Source organism: Globicephala melas, chromosome 12, assembly GCF_963455315.2.
Source record: "Globicephala melas chromosome 12, mGloMel1.2, whole genome shotgun sequence".
In the NCBI taxonomy this organism is placed as follows: domain Eukaryota; kingdom Metazoa; phylum Chordata; class Mammalia; order Artiodactyla; family Delphinidae; genus Globicephala; species Globicephala melas.
In genome coordinates this window covers 70,552,519-70,570,294 of record NC_083325.1, presented here as the reverse complement: position 1 = coordinate 70,570,294, position 17,776 = coordinate 70,552,519, and the positions used below count along the sequence as shown (strand labels likewise).

The 17,776-nt window shown below is 38.3% G+C and overlaps 1 protein-coding gene across 21 annotated transcripts in view; it reads right to left on the bottom strand.

The window, feature by feature from the left end:
- Positions 1 to 17,776, bottom strand: part of DTNB (dystrobrevin beta) — a 256,123-nt gene that overhangs the window by 171,912 nt on the left and 66,435 nt on the right. For all 21 annotated transcript variants that reach the window (XM_060309424.1, XM_060309423.1, XM_060309425.1 and 18 more), the window contains one exon: positions 7,780 to 7,934. In XM_060309424.1, the coding sequence (XP_060165407.1) occupies positions 7,780 to 7,934 (155 nt within the window). The remainder of the gene's footprint in view (positions 1 to 7,779; positions 7,935 to 17,776) is intronic.

Sequence of the window (17,776 nt, the reverse complement as noted above, 5' to 3'; positions counted from 1 at the left end):
CAGGCATCCAAGCTACTAATGTTTCTGAGATTTCAGTGGAATCTGAGAGGAATGCGTGAGCAACGTTAAAAATAAAAACAGAAAGTCACCCAGCATTTGAATGGAGGTTCAGACGTGGAAAATGCCTCTTATAATGGATATGCAAATAACTGCAATAAACCAAAATGAAATTAAAAGTGTATACTTAAAATTGAGAAAGAAGATGCTAGGAAGTCTTTAGCTAGTCAGAGGTGGTTAATATACGTTTGTAATTATATCACTTATCATAAATGTAATGTTTAAATTAATGTTTCTGTATCCTCTTATATTTGTTAAAAATTACACTTTTACAAATCCACTTATAATCCTAATGCTACTTTCCCTAAAAGTTTTGATTTACCTATCATGGAGTTTTGTGTGGTTTCTTAAATCTTCAAGATGAAAAGGAATTATACTTGATATCTCAGAACTCCCTCATAAGTACGCTCAGGATCAGTTTCCAAAAGTTGTCCTAAGTCATACTATAATTTAAGTCCTCCAAAAGCATGAGGAATGAAACCAGAAGAACTGTGTCCCAGTGCTCTGTCTTCCACTAACTACGTGATTGGGGGGAAATCACCTAACATTCTGGTTTCAGTTTTCTTATCTCTCAAGGGCTAGAGCAGTGGGTCTCGAAGTATGGTCAGAGGTCCCCCTGCAAGGTTCCTAAAACATTTCCAAGGAGCCCATGAGGTCAAAACTATTTTCATAATAATATTAAGACATCATTTGCTTTTTTCAATCTGATTCTCTCATGACTGTACAGTGGAATGTTCCAGAGGCAACGTGGCATATCCACAATTATCTGCAAAAGCTTTTAAAATATTCCTCCCTTTTCCAACTACACAGCTGTCTGAGACCAGATTTTCTTTCCATACTTTAACCAAAACAACATATCACAACAGACTGAATGGATAAGCAGATATGAAAACCCAGCTGTCTTCAACTGAGCCAAATATTAAAGAAATTTGCAAAAAATATAAAACAATGGCATTCTTCTCATTAAATTTTTTTGCTTTGGAATATCTACTTTTCATAAAATATATTATTTATGTTAATATGTAATCGGTTTATCACTGTTCTTTTTAAATGATTTAATATTTTATAATTTATCAGTTTTGATTTCTAATATGGAAATACTGATAGATATAACTCATATAAACAAAAGCTCTCTGGGGTGCTCAAATATTTTCAGGGGTGTAAAAAGGTCCTGATACCAGAAAGTTTGAGAACTTATGGGACAGAATTCCCAGCTCTAAAATTCCGTGACTCAGTAAATAACTATGTGAAAGACAGACTCTTTCACTCTTCTTCTACCTTTTGTTTTGTTTTATTTTGGTTTTGCTCCTGAGTTGAACACATTCTTTGCATTTCTCTTTATTTTTTACAACAGAATATTTATAATAAAAACTATAATAAAACTGCAAGTAATGAACATTCTTGCCACAATTCTCATTTTTCTGTATTTCCCTCCAAATGCGTTTCTATATAATTATGTACATAGGGTATATAAAAATATATAATCTGTCTTTCCACTTAATATTTTTTCTTTTTTAAATAAATTTATTTATTTATTTCTGGCTGAGTTGGGTCTTTGTTGCTGCGCGGGGGCTCTCTCTAGTTGTGGCAAGTGGGAGCCACTCTTTGTTGCCATGCGCGGGCTTCTCATAGCGGTGGCTTCTCTTGTTGCAGAGCACAGGCTCTAGGCGTGTGGGCTTCAGTAGTTGAGGCACATGATGAAGCACAGGCTCAGTAGTTGTGGCGCCCAGGCTTAGCTGCTTCGCCGCATGTGGGATCTTCCCAAACCAGGGCTCGAACCCGTGTTCCCTGCATTGGCAGGCAGATTCCCAACCACTGTGCCACCAGGGAATCCCCCACTTAATGTTTTATTAAATACTTTATTGTTTTGCTACAAGGTCTTCTTTTCTAATCATTTTAACAGCTGCCTCATCCACTGAGCAAAAACACCATGATTTATTTATGCTTTCCTCAATAAAACATTGAGCCTGTTTTTATCTTTGTATGCACTCTCATATTTTTCTTAGAAACCAGTGTTTCTGTTTTCTGTCTACTTCCCCACGCTTTGTTATCCTAATCATCAATACTGACAATTATTAGTCTAGATGGCATTTGACTTCCCTCCCTCCACTCTTGGCTACAACTTTCCTGTTTTAAAAGAGGGGAGAAATCATCTCTTAAAAGTGAGAAATCCAGTATCACTAAAATAACGTGAGAAAACAAGTAAAATAATTTAGCATTAGGTCACCATAGCTGCAATTTCCAATCTCATCTTTTCCATTAAAAACTCCTATTTTCTGGGACTTCCCTGGTGGTGTAGTGGTTAAGAAACCGCCTGCCAATGGAGGGGACATGAGTTCAATCCCTGGTCTGGGAAGATCCCACATGCCGCGGAGCAACTAAGCCCGTGTGTTACAACTACTGACCCCACGTGCCGCAACTACTGAAGCTCACACGTTCTAGGGCCCACATGCTGCAACTATTGAGCCTGTGTGCTGCAACTACTGAAGCCTGGGCGCCTAGAGCCCGTGCTCTGCAATAAGAGAAGCCACCGCAATGAGACGCCCGCACACTGAAACAAAGAGTAGCCCCCACTCGCCACAACTAGAGAAAGCCCGTGCACAGCAACAAAGACCCAGTGCAGCCAAAAACAACAACAACAAAAACAACAAAACAAAACTCCTATTTTCTTATGGGCAACAGGGAGATATTTCTTATCCATTGCCCTATCACTTACTTGGTAATCAGTTAAACAATGTATGACATTTAGCTAAAAGACTTAAAAACAGCATTTTTTAAATCTTTCAGATTAAAATGTTTTTATACAAACTTTTTGTGTAAAGTTATAGAAATACTTTGTCTGACAAGAGCAAACACACATTAACTGGTTACAGGACCAGTGCTATGGGTCAGCCTTTCAGTTATTATAAGATACTGAATCATATCACAGATTTATTCTGGACTTTGAAAATTAGAGTACTTTGTAATGACACAACAATATAGTGTTGCTGTGCTTTTTATCGAGATACTTTTATTTATTATAGCTTTTTTTAAAAAAGAATGGAAAAAGTCTTCAAAAATTCTGAAATTCGGTATTTTCCTCATTGCAAAGATTGTCTCATTTGAGAAAATTATGGAATAATATCAGTGAAAACAACAAGGTTGCAATCACATCCATGAGCTTTAAGCTTGCAGTAAGAATTCAAGCCCAGATACTTACTCATGCCATAATAGATTTAAAACCACTACTCAATCAAACTACCTAGTAAGCACTGATGATTTTCCAGACACTGTTAGTAATGGGGATTTAAATTTGAAGGAGACCAAGGTGCATCCCTCAGGGCATAAGTGAGCTAGATGTAACAGGCCAGGGCCTGTAGAAGAGGAAACAATTAATCCTACATTGAAAGATTCAGAGCAACAAAGACAAGGAAATATTTAGCTGTGACTTGAAATATGAGGCCCTTGTTGGAGGAGAGAAAGAAGGTCGGGGTTACTGGCATTTCAGTGAGAGCTAACAGCATAAACAAAGAAGAGAAGTATACCACTTTCACCTACTCAAAACAAGAGAAATGCAAATCAAAACTATGCTGAGATAACACTTCTCATCTCTCAGATTGGCAAAAATTCCTAAATGTAAGAACATGTGCTGTTGGCAAGGCTGTGGAGAAAAAGATGGACTTACACACTGCTGGTGGGAGTGTAAATGGTACAACCCCTGTGGCACTGGGGCAATATCTAAAAAGAATCCATGGCATCCTGAGGGATGGGGTCTGTGGGGGTAGGAGGGATCAGGAATGAAGGTGAAAGAGAGGCAGGGGTTGGATCGAGAAGCAACACCTTGTCTGGCTAACTACATTATCCAGGAGGCAGCGAGGAGTTAGTAAGGTTTTTTCAAAGCGAACTAGGGACATCAACAAGGCTGTTTTTTAAAATGATGACTTAAACTCAAATTTGCTTATGATTAAAAGGAATAATGGGGAGGACCTTCAAGATGGCAGAAGAGTAAGACGTGGAGATCACCTTCCTCCCCACATGTACATCAAAAATACATCTACAGGGCTTCCCTGGTGGCACAGTGGTTGAGAGTCCGCCTGCCGATGCAGGGGACACGGGTTCGTGCCCCGGTCCGGGAAGATCCCACATGCTGTGGAGTGGCTGGGCCCGTGAGCCATGGCCACTGAGCCTGCGCGTCTGGAGCGGGTGCTCCACAACGGGAGAGGCCACAACAGTGAGAGGCCTGCATACCACAAAAAAACAAACAAACAAACAAAAACATCTACATGTGGAACAACTCCTACAGAACACCTACTGAACACTGGCAGAAGACCTCAGACTTCCCAAAAGGCAAGAAACTCCCCACGCACCTGGCCGTGTGGCTGATAGGGTCTTGGTGCTCCGGCTGGCTTTCAGGCCTGAGCCTCTGAGGTGAGAAGGCCGAGTTCTGGACATTGGACCACCAGAGACCTCCTGGCCGCACATAATGTCTATCAGCGAGAGCTCTCCCACATATCTCCGTCTCAACACTAAGACCCAGCTCCACACAATGACCAGCAAGCTACAGTGCTGGATACCCTATGCCAAACAACTAGCAAGACAGGAACACAATCACACCCATTAGCAGAGAGGCTGCCTAAAATCATAACAGGTGCACAGACACCCCAAAACACACCACTGGACGCAGTCCTGTCCACCAGAAAGATAAGATCCAGGTTCATCTACCAGACACAGGCACCAGTCCCCTCTGCCAGGAAGGCTACACAACCCACTGCACCAACCTTACCCACTGGGGGCAGACACCAAAAAAAACAGGAACTACAAACATGCAGCCTGTGAAAAGGAGACCCCGAACACAGTAAACTAAGCAAAATGAGAAGACAGAGAAATACGCAGCAGATGAAAGAGCAAAGTAAAAGTCCACCAGACGAAACAAATGAAGAGGAAATAGGCAGTCTACCTGAAAAAGAATTCAGAATAATGATAGTAAAGATGATCCAAAATCTTGGAAACAGAGAAGATACAAGAAACGTTTATCAAGTACCTAGAAGAACTAAAGAGTGAGCAAACAAACAATGATGAACAACACAATAAATGAAACTAAATATTCTCTAGAAGCAATCAACAGCAGAATAACTGAGGCAGAAGAACGGAAAAGTGACCTGGAAGATAAAATAGTGGAAATAACTACCACAGAACAGGATAAAGAAAAAGGAATGAAAAGAATTGAGGACAGTCTCAGAGACCTCTGGGACAACATTAAATGCACCAACATTCGAATTACATGGGTCCCAGAAGAAGAAGAAGAGAAAAAGAAAGGGACTGAGAAAATATTTGAAGAGATTAGAGTTGAAACCTTCCCTAATATGGGAAAAGAAATAGTCAAGTCCAGGAAGCACAGAGAGTCCCATACAGGATAAACCCAAGGAGAAACATGCCAAGACACATATTAATCAAACTATCAAAAATTAAATACACAGAAAAAAAATTAAAAGCAGCAAGCGAGAGCAACAAATAACACACAAGGGAACCCCCATAAGGTTAACAGCTGATCTTTCACCAGAAACTCTCCAAGCCAGACGGCAGTGGCAGGATATATTTAAAGTGATGAAAAGGAAAAACCTACAACCAAGATTACTCTACCCAGCAAGGATCTCAATCAGATTCGATGGAGAAATTAAAACCTTTACAGACAGCAAAAGCTAAGAGAATTCAGCACCACCAGACAAGCTTTACAACAAATGCTAAAGGAACTTCTCTAGCAGGAAACCAAGAGAAGGAAAAGACCTACAAACACAAACCTAAAACAATTAAGAAAATGATAACAGGAACATACATATCGATAATTACGTTAAATGTAAGTGGATTAAATGCTCCAACCAAAAGACACAGACTGGCTGAATGGATACAAAAACAAGACCCATACATATGCTCCTACAAGCCACTTCAGACCTAGGGGCACATACAGACTGAAAGTGAGGGATGGAAAAAGATATTCCATGCAAATGGAAATCAAAAGAAAGCTGGAGTAGCAATTCTCATATCAGACAAAATACACTTTAAAACAAAGACTATTACAAGAGACAAAGCAAGACACTACATAATGATCAAGGGATCAATCCAAGAAGAAGACATAAGAATTGTAAATATTTATGCACCCAACATAGGAGCACCTCAATACATAAGGCAAATGGAAACAGCCATAATAGGGGAAATCGACAGTAACACAATCATAGCAGGGGACTTTACCACCTCACTTTCACCAATGAACAGATCATCCAAAATGAAAATAAATAAGGAAACACAAGCTTTAAATGATACATTAAACATGATGGACTTAATTGATACTTATAGGACATTCCATCCAAACAAAATACACTTTCTTCACAAGTGCTCATGGAACATTCTCCAGGATAGATCATGTCTTGGGTCACAAATCAAGCCTTGGTAAATTTAAGAAAATTGAAATTGTATCAAGTATCTTTTCCAACCACGGTGCTATGAGACTAGATATCAATTACAGGAAAAAAACTGTAAAAAATACAAACACATGAAGGCTAAACAATACACTACTAAATAACCAAGAGATCCCCAAAGAAATCAAAGAGGAAATCAAAAAATACCTAGAAACAAATGACAATGAAAACATGACAACCCAAAACCTATGGGATGCAGCAAAAGCAGTTCTAAGAGGGAAGTTTATAGCAATACAATCCTACCTCAAGAAACGAGAAAAATCTCAAATAAACAACCTAACCTTACATCTAAAGCAATTAGAGAAAGAAGAACAAAAACTCCCGAAGTTAGCCGAAGGAAAGAAATCATAAAGATCAGAGCAGAAATAAATGAAGGAAACGATAGCAAAGATCAATAAAACTAAAAGCTGGTTCTTTGAGAAGATAAACAAAATGGATAAACCATTAGCCAGACTCATCAAGAAAAAAGGGAGAAGACTCAAATCAACAGAATTAGAAATGAAAAAGGAGAAGTAATAACTGACACTGCAGAAATACAAAGGATCATGAGAGATTACTACAAGCAACTATATGCCAATAAAATGGACAAGCTGGAAGAAATGGAAATACTTAGAAAAGCACAACCATCTGAGACTGAACCAGGAAGAAATAGAAAATATAAACAGGCCAATCACAAGCACTGAAATTGAAACTGTGATTAAAAATCTTCCAACAATCCGGCCTCCCTGGTGGCACACTGGTTGAGAGTCCGCCTGCCGATGTAGGGGACACGGGTTCGTGCTCCGGTTTGGGAGGATCCCACATGCCGCGGAGCGGCTGGGCCCGTGAGCCATGGCCGCTGAGCCTGCGCATCCGGAGCCTGTGCTCCGCAATGGGAGAGGCCACAGCAGTGAGGGGCCCGCGTGCCGCCAAGGAAAAAAAAAAAAGGTTATTAAAAAAAAACTCATTAGGGAGAGTAACATATGTCTAGCAGCAATAAGAAAAATACTTTACCTTAAACATTGTTCTTGAAATTTTTAGTAATTTAAAATATTTCAACTGTTATCATTTTTTCAGAAAAGACTTCCCTCCGCTCTTCCAAGAAAAGGGTTCTCAGGTGCATTTTTAATCCCCCCTCTCTTCTACATCCTCTCCTCTGACTTAAAAGTTATTTTCCCTCCCCTACTCAAGACCTATATTCCTAGAGTGAAGCAATCTGGCGAAATCTGACAAAAGGTGGAGGGGTGGATGAGAGCTCTTCTAATCCTAGATTCTATAAACCCATCCTTACCTGCTGTGGAAAACAGGTGCGGACTGAGTGCTCTGTGTAACCAAAAGATGGCCCTTCAAAGACAGCTGTTGGGAGCTTCAGAACTTCCTTCAGAAACTGGTCAAACTTGCTAAATATCATTAAGCCATTGGAATCTGACATCTGGGAGAAAACATCTATGAGAACAAAACCAAATAAAGTCAAACTATAAGGAAATATCAACTCTTAATAAACAGCTCTATGTCATTTGTATACCAGTCCAAAAGCATCATTAAAAAGTATCATAAAGTTGTTATGATTTTTAGTTAACACGAATTCTCATTCTCATTAACACTGTGTGGTTACTTTGCTGATGAGGCCCCTCTTTCCCACCCACTTAATATTCTACCTAAACATCACATAACCACTCATGTACGTCTACCTACCTACTCTTTTCGAGCATACGTAACTGGATAACGTATAACTTTTTATTTTATCTATTTACACCTCACTTTATTCCAAGAAGAATTTGTAGCAGCATATCTTTATCTCTTACATTTGTGTACGTATTTATATAAGACATATACATCTTTGAGTGTATGAATATATTTGCATATTGGTGATAGGGTATGAAAGAAATTGTATCGTATTTGCATATTATTATACTAATGATGTAATATATTCCTGTGTAGTATGTTTATTTAGAATATTCCATTTAGTAAGTTCCAGGGTAGAATAAAAAGAACTCATATAATTTCTTCTATCACAAGATACTCTGATACTATAAGATCCTATTTTTATATAAAGTCTGACCCAAGCAGCTAGAAAGACAGTTCCAGTAATACTACTATTTCTTTATCTCCTTGTAGAGAGTTTCCTATCTCCAGTTAGTTATTTCTCTCTTCTCACCCATAATTGGGGAGAAAAAGAAAAATAACCAGGAGCTCAAAACAACTTGACAACTTTAACCTAAGCTTTCTTTTCAAACTATTCAGCTTTCTTACAAACAAATCAGTGAGTTAAATATGCAGAGAAAAATAATTTCCTGAGGCCTTTCCAAACATGGCACTTTTAAAAATCATATTCTGGGCTTCCCTGGTGGCACAGTGGTTGAGAGTCCGCCTGCCGATGCGGGGGACACGGGTTCGTGCCCCGGTCCAGGAAGATCCCACATGCCGCGGAGCGGCTGGGCCCGTGAGCCATGGCCGCTGAGCCTGCGCGTCCGGAGCCTGTGCTCCGCAACAGGAGAGGCCACAGCAGTGAGAGGCCCGCATACCACAAAAAAGAAAAAGAAAAAAACATCATATTCTATATATTCATAATGAACAGGTATATTAGAAATACATATGTATCCCAAAGCACCAGATATAGGAAAAAAACAACCATTAAAATACATTAATCAAAGAAAGATAAAATTTAGATCATCAAGTCCACAGGGTAACTTTTAAGGCATTAGAAAACAGGAAATTATCAAGGAATGAAAATCTCCAGTACATTCCTCTCATGAGAGCTGCTAGCTTGTAGTTGAGGGAAAAGTATTAAATACCCATGAGGTGGGGAAAATCCAACAAGAGGCTAAAAGAAGTATAGTCCTAGTAGAAAGTAAAATCAATTAATTAACAAATACATACTAAGTTCTTACTAAGTAGTCCAAGTGCCAAGTACTCTGCTAGGTGTTTTGAAAAACAACAAAGAAGTTTGATACATGGTCCTTATCCCCCCCAAGAAACTTTCAACATAGCTGGAAAAAATAAGATACACATGAAGCAAAGAAGAATAAAGCACTAAGCTGACTCTAAATAGAACAGAAAGAAGGGAGGCGTAAGATATTTGTTAAACCTCACCATTTGCCTGGCACCACAACAGGTAACTATGGCTGAGTCTGCTGTAGACACCCAGTATTCTTATCTCCTTCCTTAGTAACAGAACACTAATTTTATTTTGTGCAGCAATGTACCCAACTAAGAGATTAAACTTTGAAGCCTTCTTCTAACAAGTTGCAGTCATATGACTAGGTGTTTGGACAATGAGACTATAAGCAGAAGGGTTGTGAGAGACTTCCTAGAAGGCTAGTTTTAGGCAGCTTTTTAAAGAAAGCTGACTGCACTGGAAATAGATCCTTTCTTCCTTCCTCCTTTTGCTATCTGGAATGCAGCTATGATGGCTGGAGCTTCCAGCAGCCACCTTGGACTATGTGGTAATCTCAACTTTTATGTAGAAATCATACACTAGAATGATAGAAAAGAAAGATATAGAAAGCCTGGGTTCCAGATGAACATGAAACTATCATACCAGCCCTGGACTACATACTCCTGGACTTCTTTTATATACGAGAAAAATAAACTTCAACTTTGTTTAAAATACTGTTACCTTGGTTTTTGTTTTCATGTAGCAATCCCCAATATTAAGTACTACTATAGTTTACTAAACATTACCTCATTTTACTGTCACAAAAAGGTGTGTACGTACACATGTGTATGCACATAATTGTTAAATTTTATAGATAAGGAAAGTAGCTTAGAAAGGTTAACTTTCTTAAGGTCAAAAGTTACTAAGTGGCTAAATCAAGATTTAAACCCACACTTATCCGACTGCAAAGACATTCCATTACATCACACTTCTTCAAAATATAGTGTAGAGTAGACACAAAAACACATAGGGGGCTTCCCTGGTGGCATAGTGGTTGAGAGTCCACCTGCCGATGCAGGGGACACGGGTTCGTGACCCGGTCCAGGAAGATCCTACATGCCGCGGAGCGGCTGGGCCCGTGAGCCATGGCCACTGAACCTGCATGTCCGGAGCCTGTGCTCCGCAACGGGAGAGGCCACAACAGTGAGAGGCCCATGTACCGCAAAACAACAACAACAACAACAAACAAACAAACAAGAAATTTAGAAGCCTGGCCTTGAAAAACAGAATTTGGAATGATGAGGTCAAAACAGCTGGGGGGTGGGGGTCTGGGGACACAACTAGAGAAGAACAGGAAAAATAAAACGAATGAATAAATATAACAAAACAGAAACAGACTCACAGATACAGAGAACAAACTGGTGGTTACCAGTGGGGAGGGGCAAGATGGGGGTAGGGAACGAAGAGGTACAAACTACTATGTATAAAATAAATAAGCTGCAAGGATATACTGTACAACACAGGGAATATAGCCAATATTTTACAGTAACTTTAAATGGAGTATAATCTCTAAGAATATTGAATCACTATGTTGCACACTTGAAACTAATATAATATTGTAAATCAACCATACTTCAATCTAGAAAGAAAAAAGGAGAGTAGGATAAAAGTCTCTGTGGCAGGAATTTATAGAGTGTGTCTGTTAGTGGTGGCAGGCAAGAAACAGTGCATCAAAGAGAACATTCTATGATAATTTATATTGTGAAGTAAAGGTAAATAGAGATTGAATACGAAAAGTATGTTATTGGGCTTCCCTGGTGGTGCAGTGGTTGAGAGTCTGCCTGCTGATGTAGGGGACACGGGTTCGTGCCCCGGTCCGGGAAGATCTCACATGCCCTGGAGCGGCTGGGCCCGTGAGCAACGGCTGCTGAGCCTGTGAGTCCGGAGCCTGTGCTCCGCAACGAGAGAAGCCACAACAGTAAGAGGCCCGCGTACCGCAAAAAAAAAAAAAAGAAAAGTATGTTATGAGTGAAAACTTTGAAAGAGGAAACAATTTGGATTTGGTTTAAAAATGCTGAAGTAGGGAAGAAATATTTAGAAAGTTAGGTTTCAAGAAAATTAGACTGCTAATGATTGGCAGAATGAATAAAAGAGGAAGAATAAGATTGGCGACATCAACTAGAAAACCCTGTAAATAATGCACAAGTAAGAAAGTGAGAGTCAGAATTACAGCAGTGACAGTATTGAGGGGCGGGCTTGGTCAACTCCAAGACATTTCAGTGCAGGAAACTGAAGTTGATGGCAAACTGGATTAGAGAATAAAGGAATTTCTAAAATTAGGATTATTTTAAGCTTCTAGCTCAGAAAAATGCTGACAACCCTGACTGAAATAACCAAATTGAAGATAAAGACACTTAGCTTTGAACATAACTGTATTTGAACTAATCAGCAAATTTCCAAGTAGAACCATCCTGCAGGCAGTTAGAAGCAAAGTACTGGGCCGCAGTTCGAGACAGCAGATACAGAGTTTTGAAAACATTACCAATTATGTGAATAACTGATGCCCTTTGAAGGAGGGAAGAGCATCATGACTTAATTTTCAAATAGCTGGCTGCTGTTCTCATAATGAAGAAAATAATCATCCACTAAATCTGAATGAAAACTAAGGGGAAATATGGGATGTGGCAGACACTGCAAGGTGCCTACTACTCAGTATCTATTTTCCCATTTTCACTCCCGAACTGAACTCTGATTAGAATGGCAATGTGTTCCCCTTAAAAATTACTTCCCAGACTCTTGTGCACGTCGTAATTCTGAAGTGAATTTGTGGAAAAGCTTTTGCTTTCCTGATACAGGCATCTCTTTCTTCTTTCTACTTAAAATGAGAATAAGGCGCAGTAAAGAGCAGTCACTTATAATCCTAGGAGGAAAGCCATATGGCAGAGCAGGAAGACAGGAGGAACCCAAGTCTCTGATGACATCCCTGAGTCATGGTACCAACCTTGAACTTGCCAGCCTCTGAATTTATTGTTGCATGAGAAAAATAAATCCCAATGGTTTTATGCCACTGTTAGTCAAGTTTTCTGTTGCCACTCAATGTATTCATAATGGAGAAACTAGCAAGTTAATGGTAGAAATATTCAAGACCAGAGACTTCAGCTACCAAATATATATTGATAAATACACATATGTATAGCTTCCAATCACAAAAACATACGTGTACACATGCACACCACCAAATCTACACCTAACTCATTCAGAGCAATAAAGGAGTGATTAGATAGTGAAATGACTAACTTCCCCCTCAAAAAAAGTATTACTTTCAGTTATATACTTAGTTACTAGGTCATAAAATAGATTCAAAGTAGTAAAAAAAAATTTTAATCCATGAAAAAAGAAACTGTAACTTAATAGGCCCACATTACACTAGTAAGAGAACAAGCAGAAACATGTTTGTTGGTTGGTTGGTTTTAAAAGAAAAACTGGTAGACCTCAAAACTATAAGTAATTACTTAGAAGTCATGACTTCTAGAGTTACTTGTTTAAAACAGTTTGTTTATTTTTAGATTAGGCTTCTCATATCTGTAACAAAAACACTGAAAATAATTGCTTATTTTTTATTGTAAATGAAATATAACAATGAATCTAAGTGTGATTTACTATATACATATAAAAATACCTTACCAAAGAAATAAATAAGAGACAATTTAATGAAAACATCCCCAAAATTAAACTAGTCCTTTCATTAAAGCCCTAAACCCTTCTGGCCTTAAGGGAATAAATTGCTTCCCAGATCACTGGTTAATTTCCCCAATAATTCTCTTTCTATTTATACATCTCTGAAAGAAAGTATGCTAATTTCCCATTAGTTGTTTCCAGATAAAAATACAGGCTTTCTCCCTTGTGAAAAACCCACAATCAAGCCCTTACATGCACACGTGTACAATCTGTTAAAAATATTCTGTCCTTTGTGTAGTGGCAAAATAATGTTACTTTTCTACCATCTTCACATATGTTTCAAATTTTTTTCTGGTGATAATGACCCTGGCTTTACTCATTGCATCTATCCATCTATCCACTCTCCTCTCATCCCCACATGACCAACCATATACTTTTGCAAGATGATAGGGCTGTTTACAATAAAGACTCAAGTCTATAGAAAAGAAAGCCATTTTCTTCTATATGTTAGTTTTCCTGGCAAACGTCTCTCATCTTCTCCTGTCATCTTTCTACCAACTGAGCAACCTAACCCACAAAAAATGTATACACATCTGCATGTTTATAAATATCTGTATGTAACTAAATCCAAGTGCATATTTTATTCCCAAACTCATGAATATTCCTACACCATTCATTAAGTCAGAGTGAGGCTGGAGGATGGGATTCAGCCATGCCTTGGGCTTCTAGTGTTGATTGAGTCAGAACTACCTTAAACAAGTCTCCAGGCCTTCCTTGGTTTTTGTTTATCTTTTTCTTTTTCATAAAATGCAGATGTACGACTCATTTCTTACTTGCTTCTAGCTCTAAAACATTTTGGTTATATGAGAAATGTGAAATATGGGCAAGTATTCAGATTAAAGAGTCACTTCAGGCTAATGAAGGGAAGAGATGATTAACAGAAACCAGTCAGGATAAATATGCAGTGACAAGTGGTTAGAAGACTGTAAGAGAGGATGCTAAATTTTGAACAGGTGAAACTGCTTAATTATAACTTCAAAGGTTGGCTCCCTACAGTCTGTTAATGAAACATCAAGGAAGCAAACAACTGAAATGTCAGAACTGCCTGTTCTGAGAAAAAACACCTCAGGTCATCTTTTCTCCGGCTGCACAAAGTGTGGTCTATCAAAAACACGCAGAAACAATAATATAAATTATTATTATAAAACCATTTTATAATATTATATAATTATAAAACCATTTATGCTATAACCCAGAGAAAACACCTAACAGTGTTATCATTTTGGTATATTTCTTTCTTTTCCTATGTGCATAATAAATTTTTATTTAAAACTATATTACATTTATGCATTTTGATCTGAAGCGTATTTTTAAAGGCAGTATATCCAATCACGTCGGTATCCCAAAGTGTAACTGAGCTCTCATTTTTGGACACTAAAGCTGTTTTAAGTCTTCATATATTATAAAAAGTGTTGCAACAAATATATGTAAAACCTAGGGCACACCTCTGATTAATTCCTCATGATAAACTCTAGAAGCAGGCTGAGTCACTGGGCACAAATATTCTGATAGCCTTTCTGACACACTGCTAGACTGCCCTTCAAAACTGGCACCAGTTTTCTAAAGGATTTAAAAATAAATTGCATGAATCATCTGCTCCTATCTTTCAGTGCAAGACAGATGCGGTTTGCATAAGAGATAAGTTTCTTAGAAAATAGCAGAATTAGACAAAGTAAATAAATCACATAGCTAAATTAGCTGACAAGTAGTATGGTTTAATAAATAATGGGTTTTACAGGCTGTAAATTTTGTTTCTCTGAGTTATTTTTTGGGTTTCTGACATTACTGAGTTTTCATCATGCTGATAATCAAAGTCTGTACTCTGATTATAAATCATTGGTATTTAGAATCCTGACTTAAGTTGCCTTTGAATCTAGGATACAGTCCCTAATGGCCACAACAGTTAACCATTTATCTATAAATGAATGATACCTGGGGACAGAAACTCTCTTAAGAGAGACCTGAAAAGTCTAATTAAGAAATGTTTCTGGACTTCCTTGGCAGTCCAGTGGTTGGGACTTTGCCTTCCAATGCAGGGGGTGCAGGTTCGATCCCTGGCTGTGGAGCGAAGATTCCACACTGCCTAACGGCCAAAAAAACAAGACATAAAACGGAGGCAATATTGTAGCAAAATCAATAAAGACTTTTAAAAAAACGGTCCACATCAAAAAAATCTTAAAAAAGGAAATGTTTCAAACTAAAAACACAAGTATTGGTTAAGTCATTTTAAATGCCATCTTGACACTAAAACAAGCAAACAAAGACAGATCAAGGAAAAAGGGGAAAAAATTAAAGGAAAAAATTCTAAAATAAGAGGTAAAAAGCAAAAAGATAAAAATAAAAGTAGAAATGCTGAGGCATATTCCATAAATTAGAAAAATCTAACTTAATGGGAACATTAACAGAGGTAACAGAAGTAGAGTCAGTGGGAGGAGGCTGCAGAAACTAAGAACAAAGACAAGGGAACAAGTAGGAAGAAAAAAGTGAATAAATGGTCAAATATCATTTTATGTTACAATACAGTGTTATAGCTACCTTCTTTTACACTATTATTCAGCCACCTCAACTAAGTAGGACATAGCTGTGACTAGAAAGCAAGGGAAAAAGGATTCTCACAATAGCCAAAACTACTAAAGTGAGTGCTTCTCTCAATACGAGTAATCACTTCGTCCATACTCTAACAGAATAGAATGTTAAGAAGGCTGGTTATGTTTTCTCTGTCAGTAGCATATGAAAAGTATATCAGAAGCAAAAGGAGACTGCTTGAGACGGGTACACTGATAATACCATCACATTTACCAGAGATAAAGGACACGTACACACACATACACACGCATACACCATCACCACCACCACCAATGACAGAAAGTTCAAAAGCTGAAAAAACACAGCAGTCTGAAAACATGAGAAGGGGCAAACAACCCAGAGCCTCGCAATTAGCCCTAAATGCATCAGAGAATGACACCCCTAAGAGGTGAAAAATATTTAAATTGTGATCAGTGAGCTCTGTTTAAAACAGAAGGCACAGACCACACTTAAAGCAGTTTCCACCCTAGATGATTAAAACAAAAAAGTGGAGATAGGCTTCAATGCCTGAAAGTGTTACTTAGGTTAAACATCTCACTCTCTAGTCAAGATAATTACAGTACAATAAAAATAATGAAACGGGGGGACTTCCCTGGTGGCACAGTGGTTAAGAATCCACCTGCCAATGCAGGGGACACTGGTTTGATCCCTGGTCTGGGAAGACCCCACATGTCACGGAACAGCTAAGCCCGTGAGCCACAACTACTGAGCCTGCGCTCTAGAGCCCAAGAGACACAACTACTGAGCCCACGTGCCACAACTACTGAAGCCCGTGTGCCTAGAGCCCATGCTCTGCAACAAGAGAAGCCACCGCAGTGAGAAACCCGCGAACTGCAACAAAGAGTAGCCCTCACTCACTGCAACTAGAGAAAGCCCACGCGCAGCAACGAAGACCTGACGCAGCCAAAAAAAAAATTAATTTTGAAAAATAATGAAACAGAGCAACAGATGGTAAAGAAACCTTAATTTTGAACGTGAAGAAGATAAAGAAACCAGATTTTAAATCTATCTGAATCACGTAAACATGCTATTAAGTGACCTAGTGTGGCTTGTATTTCCGTACACAATGTGTAACGATACGGTGTTGAGAGCACACTGACGTGTCACATTTGCCTAGATATGTGTACTTTTGTGCCACTTGAATATTGGTCACTTGTGCTCCTCTAAGAAATTCAAAAGCCACATAAATAAACAAACAAAAAACCCACCTGCTATCACCTGGATCCCTTCAATACTTCACACAGAACTAGGATTTGCACCTTTTCACTAATAGTTACAACAGAGAGCTGCAGTAATTTTAGTTCTCAATCAACAATTTATATTTGGCAAAATTTTAGCACTTACTATGCGCCAGGTACCAGCTCTATGTAAATGTAGCAAATTTAATCATAGAAACTTAAAGAGTCCAGAATCATCTAGAATGTGCAGTTATATAATCAATTTTCTATTTTCAACCAGTTTCTCCAGTCCTAATAAAAATGGCGATGTATATTTCTTTATCTGGTATCATCATCGTTAAAAAACAGACAAAATCCCAACTTTCTTTTTCTCTGTGAATGAGATATAATTTTATCTGTATTATATTATCATCCTCAGAAAAACACCATGTCAGAATTAAGAAAATGTTAAGAAATTTCAGCCCAAAAGAGTAATATTTTGAGATACCATGTGAAAAAAACTCAGAAGAGTATTTAAATAAAACTATACTTTTTTTTCTGCCAAAACTTTGTTTTACAATGCAGCTGATTTTGAAATGAGATAACCAGATAACATTGACCAAATATACTAAGACCTTTCTTTAGACATCTAAATCTATATCTAGTGAGCCTTCTAGCTTTCTAACTTTTAATGTCACGGTAACATGTAAGAAAAAGCACAGAAAACAAACATGCACCCATGAAGTAATCTTGCCCAAAAGCCTGTACTTGAATCTGTTGAAGGCTCTGTATCTTTCAATTAAAACAAAAAATGTAGGGCACAGAGGAACACCAGGGGGATGCAATCATCAAAATCTAGTCCATGAGAAATGCCACAAGACAGATGACCCAGTTTCTTCAACAAATCAATTCACAGGTTTTCTCAGCAC